An 18,136-nucleotide genomic window follows, 5' to 3' on the forward strand; every position below is an offset into this window, starting at 1 on the left:
TGTATATATGTTGTAAAATTGGAATGATGTCTATCTTCAAAATTAACATTGCCATTAATTGTTCAGTTAGGATTGTACACATTTTACATTTTGTAGCAATTTGAGGTTAGGTTTCTTTCTTTTTTTTCTTTTTTTAAGATTTTATTTATTTATTTGACAGAGAGAGACACAGCAAGAGAGGGAACACAAGCAGGGGGAATGGGAGAAGGTGAAGCAGGCTTCCCGCCGAGCAGGGAGCCTGATGCGGGTCTCGATCCAAGGACCTCACTGAGATCATGACCTGAGCCGAAGGCAGACGCTTAACAACTGAGCCACCCAGGCGCCCGGAGGTTAGGTTTCTTATTTCACAAGAATCTCTGATCGTCTACAGATGTCAGAAATCAGCTAATTATAAACTATATTAATTACTTTTGGATTAAAAATTTTCAAGTGCAAAAAAATTTTTAAATGTTTACAGCAAAAAAAAAAATTGTTTTTAATATAAGTCTGCATATACCTTAATGTTCGATGTGGTGTGGCACTGGACCTCCAGAAGTGAGAGATTTTAAAAGGGCCTTAGGGAAATGGAAGGAGCTGAAATGAGGCATAAGGAAAGGAGATGGCAAGATGAGAGTTCTAGGGGAAAAGGAGATGCTCAGCGGCTGCTGTGTGCCAGTGCTGTTCCAAGAGCTGAGGATCCAAAAGTAAAAGTCACGGCTCTCTAAGGAGGGCACAGTCTGGTAAGGAATCAGGTAAGTTCAATGAAACGAAGTGTTAAAGTGTTACTGAGGAGGTGTGCGGGGGCGCCTGGGTGGCTCAGGTCATGATCCCAGCGTCCTGGAATCGAGCCCCGCATCGGGCTCCCTGCTCGGCGGGAGGCCTGCTTCTCCCTCTCCCACTCCCCCTAATTGTGTTCCTGCTCTCGCTGTCTCTCTCTGTCAAATTAATAAAAAAATCTTAAAAAAAAAAAAAAGGAGGTGTGCGCATTGGCGGGTCAAAAAGGTGTGGCGAGTACTCCCATTGGGATGGCAACTGGGAAGCCTTCTTTGAGGAGGTGACACTTGATCGGAGGAGAGGCAGAGGGGAGAAAAGCGGTGCGGGGTAAGATGAATGAACATCAAGAATGAGACAAGGCAAGGAAAGAAAGAGAAAAGAGGAAGGGCTCGATGAGATCGATGCTCCGGCATCCGGCGTCGACTGCTAAGGTCTGCGCGCGGTCACCGCCCACTCCCTTCCATCTACTCCCCTCCCCTCCCCGCGCCTCCACCGCCCGCCCGGCCTGTGCGAGCTCTGAGGCTGCCGGCTCGCGGCAGACGCCATGTACCGGCTCCTGTCAGCCGTGATGACCCGGGCCGCGAACCCCGGGGGCTGGGCCTGGGGCCGCGGAGGGCGCGGGGCCCACCAGCGCGCCGGCCTGCCGCCGCTCGGCCCTGGCTGGGTCGGGGGTCTCGGGCTGGGGCTGGGGCTGGCACTCGGGGTGAAGCTGGCGGACGGCCTGAGGGGCGCGGGCCCCGCGCAGCCCCCAGCGGCCCCCGACCCCGAGGCGTCGCCCCAGGCCGAACAGCTGCCGCCGCAGGAGCAGCCCCTGGCTCCGTGGTCTGCACAGACCCCGATGCCGCCCCCCTCCCGGCGCTTCGCCAGAGCCATCGACAGCAGCCGCGACCTGCTGCACCGGATCAAGGTGCGGAGACGGGGGCGTAGGCGGCCGGGAACCTGGCGCCCCACTGCCCGCGTCCCCTCGGAATGGGGCCACTTGGTGGTCATCTCCCGGGCCCGAGCGGACCCCACCCCAGGCGGTGGGATGCCCGCGGCCGGCTTCCGAGAAGGACTTCCCGTTCCCCGACCGCCCGGCCACGGTCAGAAGCTCCTGCGGGTTGCCCAAGTCGGGGCGGAGGTCACACCGCGCGCCTCGGGCACCTCCCCTTCGCCCTCAGTGCAGACCGGGCACGCCCCTCACCGTTAGTGCCGGGCCTGGCGCAGCCGAGGGGGCGGGGCCCGGCGGAGGGGCGGGAGGCCCCAGAGCCACGCGCTGCGCGCTGGGCGAGGCATTTCGGCGTGTCTTTGAACTGTCTGTCCTTTCCCTCCGTTCTTAGGATGAGGTGGGCGCCCCCGGCATAGTGGTTGGAGTCTCTGTAGATGGAAAAGAAGTCTGGTCAGAAGGTGGGCTCAGAAAAGTGTTATTTACTGGCTTCTTTTATGCCAGTTGATGAATGAAATTTTGATGTTTTACCACTAGGAGTGGATCCCCTGAAATGTTCAGTTTTCGTAAAGCCGTACGTATTGTAGAGAAAACATGTCTAACAGAATAAAGAATCGGGCTTTCTGTAAACAGCAAGATTTAAATGGGACTCTTGGAGTCTTCAAGATGGCTTGTTTCTAAGGACTGGATTTATTGTTCTGAAAGTTGTATATAGAACAATCTGTTACCTGCATATTTGTAGATAACCCTTACTACTAGATAAAACGTCAGAAGTTTGTTTTCTTTTTTAATTAACAATTTAATTAACAAGTTACTGAGTCCCCTATCTGTTAAATGCACAGTACCAAGAACTAGGGCCATTCATGGTTCCTTGTCTTAATGAGTTTACGATCTCCTTTATTACTTTTTCTTTTTTTTACCGGGCAGAGGTGTCATTAATTTTTTTCATACCAAAAGTTAGAAGCTTTGGGAAAGAGATTTCTAATCATTTTATGATAACTTTATCAAATCATATTTTATAATTTGATTTACTTACCCATTGCACACAAATTGGTCCAACTGGTCATCCCAGGTTTTTAGGAACCCTACTTTTAGAAAATGTTTCAGGCATCATTTAAAGGAATTAGTACCTTTAAAAGAAGTTGATGGGAGCAATAAGGTTTTGAATTTAAAGAAAAATGATTCTTCCCCCAAGTATACCCAATTTATGAAAAATAACTGTAATCAAAAACTATGTAAATGTCAGTTTTACAGGTGAGGGCTTTGTTTTTCTGCAAATATTTTTCAGCATAATCTATATTTACAGTTTAAAAGCAATCATTGTATGCCTTTTCGTTCTTTTTAGATCTCGTTCTTATCGCTTAGATTTTCACACTTTCAGCCTCCAGGAGATGAAACCAGACTTAAAAAGTTCTCTAGGAACTTTGAATTAATAGTACTTTTTTTTTTCTGGTTTGCAGCTGAGGTAAACTGATGATTACCTAGATTGGGTGTGCAGGACACCTTTTCACATTAACTTTTATTGGGTGGTTATTTTAAGGAATCTAGTGGAAACTCAAGAATCAAGAGTAAATATAATCTGAAGAATAATGATGTTTTCTTTAAAGAACATAAAATAACTTACTTAAAATGTGGGATAACTAAATTGTCTGGATAAACTAAGAAAAATTAGTATCTGAACCAATAGAAAATTATTATTGTGCACAGAGTGCAATTTCGGTTTAGTTAAAAGATTAAGTTGTTAGGCTTACTGTTGTCAGTGTTACTAAGACTCTCATCCACTCTTAATTAAAAGTGTAATATCTTTTCCTTTCGACAAACACATGGGATGTTCTAAGATAGTTTTATTTCAGTTTTTAAAGACTCCTTTGACCATGAAGCTTGTTATTAGTAATTTTTTGCTTTTCTTTCACTAAAGGCTTAGGTTATGCTGATGTTGAGAACCGTGTACCATGCAAGCCAGAGACGGTTATGAGAATTGCCAGTATCAGCAAAAGCCTCACCATGGTTGCTCTTGCCAAACTGTGGGAAGCTGGAAAACTGGATCTTGATATTCCAGTACAACATTATGTTCCTGAATTCCCAGAAAAAGAATATGAAGGTGAAAAGGTAACGAAACTCACAGTTCATTTTACTAACAGCATGTTAAATGGCTTAAAAGTTTTCATAAGATTCTTTGGTTTGTCTTTAACTGTTGTTAATGGATTCAAGGGGTTTTTTAAAATTCAAGTGATAATCGATTGGGTATTTCTCTGAAACTTAAAGCTGGAGATGTGTACGTGACATGTTTTTCAGCAGCAGTTTAAAATGGAAAATATTGGGGCGCCTGGGTGGCTCAGTTGGTTAAGCGACTGCCTTCGGCTCAGGTCATGATCTTGGAGTCCCTGGATCGAGTCCCGCATCGGGCTCCCTGCTTGGCAGGGGGTCTGCTTCTCCCTCTGACCCTCCCCCCTCTCATGTGCTCTCTCTCATTCTCTCTCTCTCAAATAAATAAATAAAATCTTAAAAAAATAAAATAAAATAAAATGGAAAATATTACTGAGACATTATTCCAACGCAACTAATTTTTTATTTTAATTTTTTTTAAGATTTTATTTATTTGAGAGAGAGAGAGAGTGAGCACAAGCAGGGAGGGAGGGGCAGAGAGAGAAGGAGAAGCAGACTCCTGCTGAGCAGGGAGCCTGACATGGGGCTCCACCCCAAGACTGGAGGATCATGACCTGAGCTGAAAGCAGATGCTTAACCTACTGAGCCACCCAGGCGCCCCTACTAACTTTTTACTATAAAGTTTAATATTGTAACTGAATTTCCATGTTTTTACAATTAGGTTTCTGTCACAACAAGATTACTGATTTCCCATTTAAGTGGAATTCGTCATTATGAAAAAGACATGAAAAAGGTGAAAGAAGAGAAAGCTTACAAAGCCTTGAAGATGATGAAAGGGATAATGGAATCTGACCAAGAAAAAGAGTTCAAAGAAAAAGGAGGCAAAAGTAATGAAAAGAGTGACTTTGTTAAAGCTAAGATAGAGCAAGATACTGATGCCAAAGGCCGGAACTTAAAACCTGGCAAGAAAAAGAATGATTTTGAACAAGGCGAATTGTATTTGAAAGAAAAGTTTGAGAATTCAATTGAATCACTAAGATTATTTAAAAATGACCCTTTGTTTTTTAAACCTGGTGAGTGTTAATTCCTTCTCTTAACAAAGTCATCATTATTGAAGTATTAATTTTCAGAAAATCTGAAATGATCCCAGTCTGAGGGCGTTGAATGTGGTTGATGCTTGTGGCATGGGTTTTGTTGTCAGTCCCATGTGTGCCTTCTTGTCTGTAGTTTTTGAAGAAGCCTAGCATCCAGGTAGCCAGTTGTTTAGATTTAGCCTCATCGTTCATCTAGTGGATTTTCCGGATCAAGTTATTTGTGGAAAATTATGGAGAAATGTTGTAATAATTGTTCTTCAAATAAAATCTGGACCAAAGAGGGCATGATAAAATATTGCTAATATGCCAGTATTTAGTTAGTGTTTAATTTAGTATTTAAATTGCTCAACTTATTTTGTGCCTTCATTCCTTAAAGAAATTGGTTTTCATCCATTTATTTGCCAAAAAGCTGATCTAGAAAAATATTTTTTAAACATATTTTTTTGGTATGATGGCTACCAAAACCACTTAATATCTTTCAATTTACCATAGGTTTATGTACTTGTATTCCATTTTCATTTTAAAAGTTGTTTTTTACCATGAATAGATAATAGGTAAAATTAATAAGGGCAAAGAAATATATTTATGGATTTTGTCTTAAAATATAAGGTTCCAGTTATTAGTACACATCATATACTCTGTGTTTCCAGAATCCCAAATGATATACAGGTATGTATTTGAAATAGTACCTATATTTGAATATGTATTTGTATTTTAATATATATTTGAAACAGTTTTTCTACCTACATACACTTTTTTAAAATAGGAATGTGCACAACTAATTTATGCCTTACACATTGGGTATTAGATATATTAAGAACAAGACCATTAACTCAAGAAATCAAATTTGTTTTTCTTTCCCTTCCTCTTTTGGTACCAGTTTGAAGGATTTTAATTTAGTTTTGAGGTAGGGTTTATTTGCTTATTTCATTATTATGGAAAGGAGTAGATTCACATTCTGATCATCTTTAAATAATGGAATAAGCAGGGCCATTGCAAAGTTGACTAAATTTATTAATATATCATCCATGATCTGTTTCTAAATGCTGAAGTGAAAAGGTAAAGGTATGTCAGTTTTCAGTGGGAAATATTTTGCATGTTTTTAAATAATAATGAAGCATTTTCTTTTCTTCCCCTCCTTTGCAATGATGTCTCAAGGTAGTCAGTTTTTGTATTCAACTTTTGGCTATACCCTACTGGCAGCCATAGTAGAAAGAGCTTCAGGATATAAATATTTGGACTATATGCAGAAAATATTCCATGACTTGGATATGCTGACAACTGTGCAGGAAGAAAATGAGCCAGTGATTTACAATAGAGCAAGGTAAATGATACCTTTGGTGTGTCTCGCCATATCACATTTTAACACTGTGTTGTACATTAAAAGTCAAACTTTCCTTGTCTTCATTCCAAAATTACACTTGCCACATTTTGAGAGCTTTCCTACATGTCTGTTTTTCCCATCTATAAAGTAAGGGGAATTGAATGTATTTACAAAGCACTCCAGGATCCTTGGATGAAAGACAGCAATAATAATTTAAACTCATGCATAGTTAAACCAGAATTGCTCCTATCATGGGTATCTATAATTTGCTCTTCCATCATCCCTTTATTTATATTGTAGCTAATACTTTGTTTATCTTTTATTATTTTTAACTTTTTTTTAATTTTGAAATGATTTAATACTTAAAGATAAATTATAAGACTAAATACAAAGAATTCCCATATAGCCTTCACCCAGATTCCCCAAATGTTATTGTTTTACCACATTTGCTTTCTCTGTTATTTTTTTTCTCAACCATTTGGACATAAGTTGCAGACATGGTACCCCTTTACCCATAAATAATTAAATGTGTGTTTTTTAAAAATAAGGACATTCAGGAAACTAGTATCAGCACAATACTTATATCAAATCTACAGACCCTCTTCAAATTTACCAGTTCCTCCAATAATGTCCTTTATAGCAAAAGAAAAGGAAAAATTTTTTCTGCTTCAGGATCTAGTCAGGATCATACAGTACATTTAGTTGTAATGTCTCTCAGAAGTCACATGAAGTCGATTTGTCCCATTACTTGTGGTGGTGATTTAATTGCTTTGTTGAAGTGGTACCTGCTAGGTTTTCCCCCTGTAAAAGTTTGAGTCATTTCATTGAAATATATCAAACTAAAATTTTATCATAATTTTTTCTAGTGATTTGTAAAACGGGCATTGGGAGAGAATTTTGAGACTAATGACAATTATGAGTTATATGGTTATGTTTTCCATTTTACTCATTATTATTTGTTTCACTAGAAAGGTAAGGCATTTAACAAATCAACTGTTACTTTTACTTTGCATATTTTTCTTAGTACATGCTTTGCAAATGGCTTAATGGTACTTGAAATATAATGGTGGGATTATTTTAGCTTTATCTTCTTATCCCCGTTAGTTTTGTTCAGTCTTCTGTTATATTTAGTTAAATTACTATTTTTAAAGTACCAGTTTATTTAAAAGGATTAAATATGCATTGCAAATCAGCCTGAAGGAGTTTTTTGGGACCTAAAAGAAATTAGGTTAGCAGCAAGCAACGAATTTTAATTTTAAAATGGCCTGTAGTTCTCAACCATCTCAATTAGTGTTTATTATTTTTAGGTCCAACATTACATTCTACTGGAAAGCATAAGAAAAATTGACAAATACCAGAGGTTGCCAGTTGAATCTAAAAAAGATTCTTTAGTAAAGATGGCATAGATACATGACCTTATTTTGATTTAGATCTAGGTATTTGAGAGCGGATGTCTACACTTATATGTAAGGGAGAGAAGAACATTAGGTATAATCACTGAGCTGCTTTTCTAAATTGAAAATTAAGACTCTTTGAATGTACAGAACTGCAAGGAAGTTTGCTGTTTTCTTAATGAGTAATTTATGACTTGCACAAAAATCAAAATATGACATATGATGGTGAGTTAATTTCATTTTATCTCCCATTCTTTGAAGAAAAAAAAAAAAGGCAGTGGGTTTCCATTTCTTCTGCTAAAGGTTCCTATCAGCTCTGAGTTTGTTAGAAGCACCCAGTGGTGCTAAAGGGGTAGTTCATTCATTTTAGTTACATTAAATGGGCTGCTGAAAAAGGGCACTGAAAAAGGAAACAAAGAATGTTATCTGTGAAAATGGTCTGTCCAGTTGCTTCATTTTTATTTTACTTGATGCAGTATCTACTTGGGCCTCTAAAACTCAACTCTGATTCTTTTTTTGTTAGTAATTATTTTAAAAGAGCTAAAAGGTGCCAGCTTTTTAAGGGAGTTCAGGGAGTAAAAGGAAACTTCAAAGATACATATATTAAAAAAAAAAAACCTTAAAGTAAAACTTAGTAAATACATATGTTTCTATTCGTTTATGTTCATCATTTTGCAGGAAATAAAATTTCCAGCAAAAGTTTGCAGCTTTGTTAGTCTACTTACTCCTTGATAATTATCATAAATTAAATATATTTGTATTATCCTAACCTAGGCTTTTTAGAGTTATTGTAACCCAAGAGTAAATACTTACCATCTTTTTGCTCCTCTGTGTGTGCCTGTGTTTAAAACAATGTGTCCCAATGTCTGTCACCTTTTTAAGGTATTTCCCTAGAATCCTGACCCAAAATACTACTTACATTTCTTTGGCCAGAATTTTAGCAACAGGCCACACTTAGCTCTAAGAGGTGCAGAGAAATTAGTTTGTAGCTGGGTACATTGTTGTCCTGAATAAAACTGGGATTTTCTTAAATGGAAGACTAGGAATTGACTTAGTATACACAAATAGGTATATTGATTCTATATAACAAGTATATTGTATAGGCAAGTAAACTAAGTAACCCTTTAAGCAAATACCCATGGGGGAGTGTTCCGAATATTCTTGCCACTAAAAGACACTCTGTTGTTAGGGGAATCCCTGGTCAATGCATCAGCTTATTTTTAGACTCTGTTCATATTTTCTGTGTTTGGCACAATACTTGCAACAAAAATGTCTTTTATAATTGGATGGAACCAAAAGCAAATACAGTGGATGTTTCCTGAAGTGTTTGCTGTATTTTGACAGTACAGATATGGTCTTTACTTTCTATTATTATCTTTATGATTATTATTTATTATCTTTATTTGCTAAAGTGTCTTCTAAAATTAAGCATTGTTCTTTTTTTAAAGATTTTATTTAGGGTCGCCTGGGTGGCTCAATCGTTAAGCATCTGCTTTCAGCTCAGGTCATGATCCCAGGGTCCTGGGATGGAGCCCTGCATCGCATCGGGCTCCCTGCTCTGCGGGAAGCCTGCTTCTCCCTCTCCCACTCCCCCTGCTTGTGTTCCCTCTCTCGCTGTGTCTCTCTGTCAAATAAATAAAATCTAAAAAAAAAAAAAAAGATTTTATCTATTTGACAGAGAGAGTGCATGAACGGTGGGGGGGGGGAGAGGGAGAAGCAGGCTCCCCACTGAGCAGGGAGCCTGACGTGGGGCTTGATCTCAGGACCCTTGGATCATGACCCAAGCCGAAGGCAGATGCTTAACCAACTGAGCCACCCAAGTGCCCTAAGCATTGTTCTTTATGAAGCTCTTTTCTATGCCATTAGCTGATAGACTCGATAGTAATAGGTTCAATCCAAATGTTAATGCTAAATGTTAAAGTGGGCTTGGTTTTTATTATACGCATTTTAAATTCTGTGGGTTTTTAAACTTCTCATAACAATAAAACACAAACAGTACATAATTATTTCTAAAGGCATTTAAGAAGCATTGTAAAAATAAAAGTATTTTGAACTTCTAAGTTTGTAGATGTAGATTTCTGTAGTTATATAGTGCTCTTGTGCAGAATCTAGAGATTCTTAAATAAGTAAGAGGCTCTTTGTTATCTGGCATCATTCCATCAGTTATTCAGTTACAGAGATGTCTCAGTAACTTACTTAAGAACTCGTGTCTATATTGCATTCTTTTTAGAGCAGAAATGCCTTAAGAATTTGGAACAGTAAACTTATCTTTTAGCTGAACAAAATTATTTTCATGAAAAGCCATTAACTTGTCCTCTGTGAAAAGGAATCAAGAGATTAAAGCACATAATTTGTTTATTTAAAGTTTAGAATTCTAGATTGAAGTCTAGAATTCTCCACATTTTTATACTTTAAAGGAGGAATGACTGAGGGTGTCCTAATTTCCAGCCTTGATATAAGTGGTTTGGAATGCTTTACTCTTTGGGTTTTTTTTTAAGATTTTATTTATTTGACAGAGACACAGCGAGAGAGGGAACACAAGCAGGGGGAGTGGAAGAGGGAAAAGCAGGCTTCCTGTGGAGCAGGGAGCCCCATGCGGGGCTGGATCCCAGGACCCTGGGATCATGACCTGAGCCAAAGGCAGATGCTTAATGACTGAGCCACCCAGGTGCCCCTGGAATGCTTTACTATTAAAAGAAATTTACACAAAGCTGATTGTCAGCCAAAATATACTGGTAGTTCTCTCCTAGTTTGCAAACTTGGAGTTCACTGTAAGAAATATATTTGTCAGTGAGAAAATGTATTTTTATTATGTGGTTTCTTTTAGATTTGATTGGCTGGAATTAGAAGTGTAATCAGAATGGGGGCACACCTAGGTGGCTCAGTCAGTTAAGCTTTCAACTCTTGATTTTGGCTCAGGTCATGATCTCAGGGTTGTGAGATTGAGCCCATCATAGGATTCCCCACTGGGTGTATAGCCTGCTGAAGATTCTCTCTCTCCCTCTGCCCTTCCCCCGCTCTTTCCCTCTTAAAAAAAAAAAAGTGTAATCAGAGTTCAGGCAGAAAGTAATGACCTAAAATATGGGAGAGGCCATAGGAATGAAGGGAGGGAAAAAGGTAAGTCACAAAGCAAAGGTTGAATAATAGGATTTAGTATCCTGATGGATGTGAGAGTTGAGGGCAAAAGAGTCAACCAAGATTTTATTTTTTTTTTTTTAAGATTTTATTTATTTATTTATTTCCAGGGAGAGAGAGAGTGAGTGTGTGTGTGCTCACAAGCAGAGGGAGCGGCAGGCAGAGGGAAAAGCTGGCTCCCTGCTGAGCTAGAAGCCTGATGTGGGACCTTATCCCAGGACCCTGGAATCATGACCCAAGCCAAAGGCAGTTGCTCAACTGACTGAGCCACCCAGGCGCCCTCAGCCAAGGTTTTAATGGAGAGAAGAACGTTTGGAAGAGATTAGTTTAAGACATGTTCATTTTGAGGGGCCTGGGTGGCTCAGTCAGTTGGGCGTCCAACTCAGTCTCAGCTCAGGTCTTGATCTTGGAGTCATGTCGTTGCTTTGTGACTTACCTTTTTCCCTCCCTTCATTCCTATGGCCTCTCCCATATATTAGGTCATTACTTTCTGCCTGAACTCTGATTACACTTTTTTTTTTAAAGAGGGAAAGAGCAGGGGAAGGGCAGAGGGAGAGAGAGTCAAAATGTGGTCCAGGCCCTGCATGGAGCCTACTTAAAAACAAACAACAACAACAACAACAACAAAAACAGACAAGTTTATTTTGAGAAATGAGAAGACCACACACATCAAATTATTGGTTCTCGAGAGCATATTAAGATTCTCTGTGTTCTTTTTTTTCTTTTTTTTTTTAAATCTTCAAAGCACATACCTTTGGCCACCCTTGCTCCACCTATTATGACTTGGACTTTTAGGGGACATAGAAGATTCTTGAAGGAAGAAAGGAGTAATTTTTCAAATTATATATGCCCACAGCCCTCCAAAGTTATGAATTTTGAGGGAAGGGTACAGTTTGAGAGAGAGAGAGGAGTCCCCCAGGTGATTCTGATAAACAGCTTTCCTGCCCTTATCCAAAACCAGATTTGAGAATTATTAATGCTAGTAAAAAATCTGATTGTAATTTGGAACAGGGGTTGTGGTACTGATGCAGACCTATAGTTTTCTCTGTAGAAGAGAAGACCTAGGGAGGTGGGGCTGCAGTGATTGGAGGGATGTAGGGAATCATAGGATTGAGATCTAGAAGAGAGAGCTCTGAGCAGCAGACTGGCCCAAGGTTTGGTAGCAAGGAAGTGCTGGTTAACAGTGCTGCAGGAGGCAAATAGGATTTCGACTATACAAGGGAATTAGAAGAGCCTTGAAAACCCCCAAGAGAGCTGTTTAGTGATGGGGGACCAGAGGCCAGATTTTAAGGAGTTGAATGACTGGAGAGGGTGAGTTCCCGGAAACAGAAGGTGTGGGCTGTTCTGTGTAGTTTGGCAGTAATGGGAGAAAGGACTGGCAGCTGGAAGCTGTAACAAGGATCAAAGGATAAAAGTTGTTATTTTCCTTAGGATACAGAAAACATAGAGCATTTTGTTAACAAAGGTGAAGGAGTCAAAGCTCCTAGCATGGCACAGGAAGTCCTTTGTGACCTGTCCCTTGTCCACTCCTCCAGCATCACCTTCTACCACTTATCCCCTCAAGCTCTCTGCTATAGCCAAATGGAACTACTTTGCTCCCCAGCTTGGCCTCTGCCATTTGAACAAGGCTCACTCTCACTAGTGCTCAGGATTCCTCCCATCCCATCTTGATAGTCACCCCACAACCTGTTCCTCAAAATGTGGTCCAGGGTCCAGCAGTATTGACATCACCTGGGAACTTGTTACAATTGCAGAATTACGTGCCCCCTTCCCAGACCTACTGAAGCAGAATCTGCATTTTAACAAAATCCCCAGGTGATTCATATAGTGCTTTGCAAGTTAGAACTGTCTGACGAGACTGTTAGTGCCTTGAAAGCAGCTACAGTGTATGGTTTAACTAGTCTCTCCAGTGCCTTGCAAGGTGTCTCCATTAAATATTTGGCCAACAAATGATGCTTTCATGTATTGAACATTTTTTTTCGTTTTTGGTTTTTGGTTTTTTTTTTTTAATTTTATTTATTTATTTGAGGGAGAGACACGGAGAGCACCAGCCAGGGGAGGGGCAAAGGGAGAGGGAGAAGCAGACTCCCCACTGAGTGTGGAGCCTGCCGAGGGACTTGATGCCAGGACCCTGAGATCATGACCTGAGCCGAAGTCAGAGACTTAACCCAGGCGCCTCCAAAAACTTGTTTAATGAGCGCTTAGTGGATGGCAAGTACTGTTCTAGGTAGGGAATCATCAAAGAGCAAGATAGGTAAGGTTCCTGCCCTTATGACACTTATATTCTATGGAAAGAGACAAACATGTAGACTAAGAATTTCAGATACTGATATGAAAATAAAACAAAGTTGGGGCACCTGGGTGGCTCAGTCGGTTAAGCATCTGCTTTCGGCTCAGGTCATGATCCCAGGGTCCTGGGGTCCAGCCCCACATCAGGCTCCCTGCTCCACAGGAAGCCTGCTTCTCCCTCTGCCACTCCCCCTGTTTGTGTTCCCTCTCTTGCTGTGTCTCTCTCTGTCAAATAAATAAAATCTTTAAAAAAATAAATAAATAAAGCAATATTATATAGAGTAACGGAGAGGATGTAGGGGATCTATTTAAAATTAGACATGACTGATAAGGAAAGCTAAATTGCCTTGTTGCAAATACAGAAATAAGTCTGGCATGAAAAGAAGCAAGGCAAGATGTTGTAAGTGATGAGATCAGAGAAGTAAGCAGGGGCTAAATCGCATTGTACAGTGAATCTCAATGCCATTAGACCCCCTGCCCCTTAATTTAACAAATATTTTATACCTCCTTTAGTTTCCTGAAATGAAAGTTATAGATCATATAACTTATACTCACTACTCTTAACTAAAATAAGGGGCACCTGGGTGGCTCAGTTGGTTAAGGGTCTGCCTTCAGCTCAGGTCATGATCTCAGGGTCCTGGAATCGAGCCCCACATCAGGCTCCCTGCTCCGCAAGGAGTCTGCTTCTCCTTCTCCCTCTGCCTCCTGCTCATGTTCTATCTCTGTCTCTCACTTTCTCTGTAAAATAAATAAAATCTTTAAAAAATAAGAAAAGAAAAAATAAAAGAAATATAATTTATAATAAATTATAGATATTTCAATATGGTAAAGTTTACTCACAACATTAGAAGACATGATAGAGTCAGATGCGACTTAAGACATAAAAGCATCATGAATGTAACAACTATAAATGCAGACCAATACAGGTATATCATATTGGTGCTTCTACTCATGCCTTTGGTGGCCACCTCTGGCTAAAGTTGTGAGCAAAATAAAGTGCAGTCTTTATTCAGTTTTCACAGTGGTTACTTTTAAGAAAAAGTTATTGTAGAATAAAAATGTCCAAAAAGTGCTTTGTGTTTATATATAAAATGGAGAGGGTTCTAGTCTCAGCTCATTATAAACAGATATTTTACTTAAATGATTATCTGGTAGGATGGTTGAAGGTCTTCCACGGTAAGGGAGAATACACTACTGTGTGGGACTTTTCACACATCATAGGACATTTAGGAATCTTGAGCCCCCGTCCACTGAATGTCATAAGACATTATCTCTAATAATTGTGACATCTAAAAAAATGCCTCCAGAAATTTCCCTTAAGGAGTTGGTACTGCCTCTGTTGAGGACCATTGATTGTGTTGTAGGCCATCGTAAGAAATTTGGGTTTTGTCCTCATTACAGTGGTAACCATTGGAATTTTCAAATAGAAGAAGGGTAAGACACAATCTCAGGCTTCTGCATGGAGAATGGACTGCAAGGAGATAAAATGATCTAGGAAGTATAACTGGTGGAAGAATGTTGTAGAGGCAAAAAGGCAGTCAGGGATGCAGGTTAGTAGAATTAGTCATAAAAACAAGGGGAAATTTTTTTAAACATTTTATTTATTTATTTGAGAGAGAGAGAGAACGAGCAGGGGAGAGGCAGAGGGAGAGGGAGAAGCAGGCTCCCCGCTGATCAGGGAGCCCGACATGGGGCTCCATCCCAGGACCACTGAGATCATGACCTGAGCTGAAGGCAGCCGCTTAACTGACTGAGCCGCCCAGGTGCCCCAATAGGAAATTTTCTTAAGTGACTGGAGAGAAGGAGAAAAGAATGCATTATAATGTAAATACATTTTAAGATAAAGATGGGAGTTTGAGGCCATCTAAAGCACACTGGAATCTTCTCAGTAAAACAAAGGATATAGTTGTCTGCCCCTTGGCCAGAGTGAGGTAGAGGACTGGAAGAGACTGGGAATAGCTATTGGGAAGAATATGCCAGGGAATAACCAGGAAAAGAATGAGATTTGGTAGCAGCAGTGAAGACCCTTAGCAAGAGTATGAACTGATACCAGTCCTCTTTGTTATGTGACTATCTGCAGCTTTTCTCCCCACATAAGGAGCCAAAGAAAGGGGTACCTAGATTTATTCAGGATTGGCAGATTGGTATACTGTCACAAGAGTGCTAGTGAGACCACAGCTGAAACAGTTGAGGCTAGAACAGAACATTGGGTGAAATCAGGAACTAGAAGACCTGGAAAATTGGGAAGAGTCAAGGGGAATAGATGGAGGTTACAATGAGGGCAGAGAGCAGGTTCAGTTGGAGAGTTGGCAGGATTGGAAATCATAGTCCTAGGAAGAAATGTCTGAGTTTGAGACCTTACCCATAAAGCGGTTGAAAGTGATGTTGAGACTCAGTCTGACAGTGCTTATGAACATCCCACGGTGGGATGAAGACGAAGATCGATCATTACAGATGGGACAGTACACTGAAAACCTCAGAACACATTTTATTATGAATCTTGAAAGAAAGGATTCTCATGGGCCACGTTTCATTTTTGGTTTAATTATTTTGGGATTTCATTTCAGTTACCTGATATTAGAATAGAAACCTCATGAGGTCAGGCACTTTGTCTCTTTTGTTTAACACTTTATTCCAGCATTTCAAGCAGTGCCTCCCACATAGTAAGTGCTCCATCAGTAATTGTTGAATGCATGAGTAAATAACAGCTATCATTTATTAGGAAGCTACCAGAAATATGGAAAGTGATTGATACAAATATTCCTAACTCTGCAAAGTAGATATTTTTGTCACCACTTCGCACATTAGGATGCTGAATCAGAGGCAACAGACCACCTGGTTTGAATCCAGCTCTGCCACTTATAAGCTGTATGATCCGGGACAAGTTATTTCTACTCTCTGGGCCTCCATTTTCTATCTGTGAAATAGGAATTATAGTGGTACCTACCTCTGAACCGTGTTACAAGAATAAATTAGTTCATACTGATACAGTTCTTAGAACAATGCCTGGCATGTAGCAAGAACTGTGTAAGTGTCAATCAAATAAAGCATATTTTACCAGCTAGTAAGGATGAGTTGGGATTCAAATGGGTTTGTGAGCTCCAGCTTCTCTCACTACACCAAGGAGTCCCACATCACATCATTACACATAGTATTCCTATGGCATTTTTAACCAGATGTAGTCTCCTTACAAATATTAATCTTAAACATCTCAATGTGTACTCTTTTCGTTATAAAACTCACATGTGGCACATGATTCACTGAGCCCAAGGACTAGGAATATCTACCAAACAGTAAGTGTTTCTGCATATGCACTGGGCAAATGTATCATGTGTAATATTAATCAATTCATTTTTACAGGTATTAAAAGTTTGAAACACTTAAAATGGGCAAGCCGTGCCAGTAGGAAAAAAAAACCCCACTTTCTATGCTTTAATTACTCAATTATCTGTGTTTTATTAGAATCTGAATCATACTGAAAATTAATGGTTTCTCAGAATGTATGATCACTACATTGAAACAACCTGTCTCATGTACATATTTTCCTATTTGTTCTCATATGTAAAGTCCATAATAGACTTTTAAGTTTTTAACGACCATTCTTATTTCATTTTAGATTTTATGTTTACAATAAAAAGAGACGTCTTGTCAACACACCATACGTGGATAACTCCTATAAATGGGCTGGTGGTGGATTTCTGTCTACAGTGGGTGACCTTCTGAAATTTGGGAATGCGATGCTGTATGGTTACCAAGTTGGGCTCTTTAAGAACTCACATGAAAATCTTTTACCCGGATATCTCAAGCCAGAAACAATGGTTATGATTTGGACACCAGTCCCTAACACAGAGATGTCTTGGGATAAAGAGGGTAAATACGCAATGGCTTGGGGTGTTGTGGAAAAGAAGCAAACGTATGGTTCTTGTAGAAAGCAGCGGCATTATGCCTCACACACCGGGGGTGCGGTGGGTGCCAGCAGTGTGCTGCTGGTCCTTCCCGAAGAACTGGATGCGGAAGCTATAAATAACAAAGTTCCCCCAAGAGGAATAGTCGTTTCTATCATCTGCAACATGCAGTCCGTTGGCCTCAATAGCACTGCTTTAAAGATTGCTCTGGAATTTGATAAAGACAGATCCGACGTATCTTAACATTGCAGGTGCAAAATGAGCTGTTTTGTTCTTGTTGTTGCTGTTGTTTGAAACATTAAAGCCCCCAAATACATGAGATTTTTTAAAAATAGATTTGTAATAGGGTGTAATTGAATGCAGAGAATTATGTACCTCTAATTGCTTAATTTTGTAATTGTCTTTTATTGTAGGATTAGTTCTTTATACTCAGGGAAGTAATTATATTATTTTTACTTTTTGAAAAAAGTGTTAATTCTTGAAATAAAATATTCTGATAAAAAATATATTTTTGAATATGTAATATAAAGAAAATATCATTCAACAGGAAACTTCAAATATTGTTATTTTAATATGACAGCAGAAGCAAGTTTATGAGAAATTGTCTATTAGTTATCTATTGCAGCTTAAAAGAAGAAAAAATTATCTCATGGTTTCCGAGGCTCAGGAATTCAGTAGCATGGCTGGGTGAATCTGACGCCATTCTCTGAGGTTGCAGACAAGATGTTGTGATCATCTAAAGACTTCTCTGGGGCTGGAGGAAATGCTTCTAAAATGGCTTACTCACTTGACTGGTGGCAAGTATCAGTCCTCTGGCTTGTGAGTAGCAAGAGGTCTCAGTTTCCCTCCATGTGGGCCTCTCTGTAAGACTGCTTGAGTATCTTAGTGGCATGTTAATTGGCTTTTCCCAGAGGAAGTGATTCAAGAGACATTGAGAGAGAGGGACAGAGAGAGAGGGAGGGCAGGAGGGAGATCCATGAGCCAGGCAGAAGCCAATGTCTTTTATAACCTAGCCTCAGAAATCACATACCATCACATTTGCTATATTCTCTAGATCTCACAGACCAACCCTGATAACAGTCTTGGAGGGATTACACAGGGTATGAATATCAGGAGGTGGAGATCATTGGGGGTCATCTACCACAGTCTGACCTCTGGTCCACCAATGATTAATGTCCTTCCTACCTCCTCCCAAGTTTTCCAGAAATTTC

The 18,136-nt window shown here is 39.9% G+C and overlaps 1 protein-coding gene across 3 annotated transcripts; it reads left to right on the forward strand.

Annotated features, from left to right (window-relative positions):
* Positions 1-1,254: 1,254 nt before the first annotated feature.
* Positions 1,255-17,355, forward strand: LACTB (lactamase beta). Of its 3 annotated transcripts, none has more exons than XR_004301043.1 (6): positions 1,255-1,660; positions 2,073-2,139; positions 3,597-3,787; positions 4,506-4,857; positions 6,041-6,202; positions 16,637-17,355. XR_004301043.1 is itself a non-coding variant. In XM_032417820.1 (6 exons), the coding sequence occupies exons 1-6, from the start codon at positions 1,298-1,300 to the stop codon at positions 17,166-17,168; spliced, it is 1,671 nt and encodes a 556-aa protein (XP_032273711.1). In that variant the 5' UTR covers positions 1,255-1,297; the 3' UTR covers positions 17,169-17,355. The 3 variants fall into 3 exon arrangements, 2 of the variants coding, with proteins under 2 accessions (XP_032273711.1, XP_032273712.1); XM_032417820.1 differs by having other exon boundaries at positions 6,037-6,202; XM_032417821.1 differs by lacking the exon at positions 16,637-17,355 and having other exon boundaries at positions 6,041-6,298.
* The last annotated feature ends 781 nt before the right edge of the window (positions 17,356-18,136 follow it).

The sequence above is a fragment of the Phoca vitulina genome, unplaced genomic scaffold (genome assembly GCF_004348235.1).
Source record: "Phoca vitulina isolate PV1807 unplaced genomic scaffold, GSC_HSeal_1.0 scaffold20, whole genome shotgun sequence".
Taxonomy (NCBI): Eukaryota; Metazoa; Chordata; class Mammalia; order Carnivora; family Phocidae; genus Phoca; species Phoca vitulina.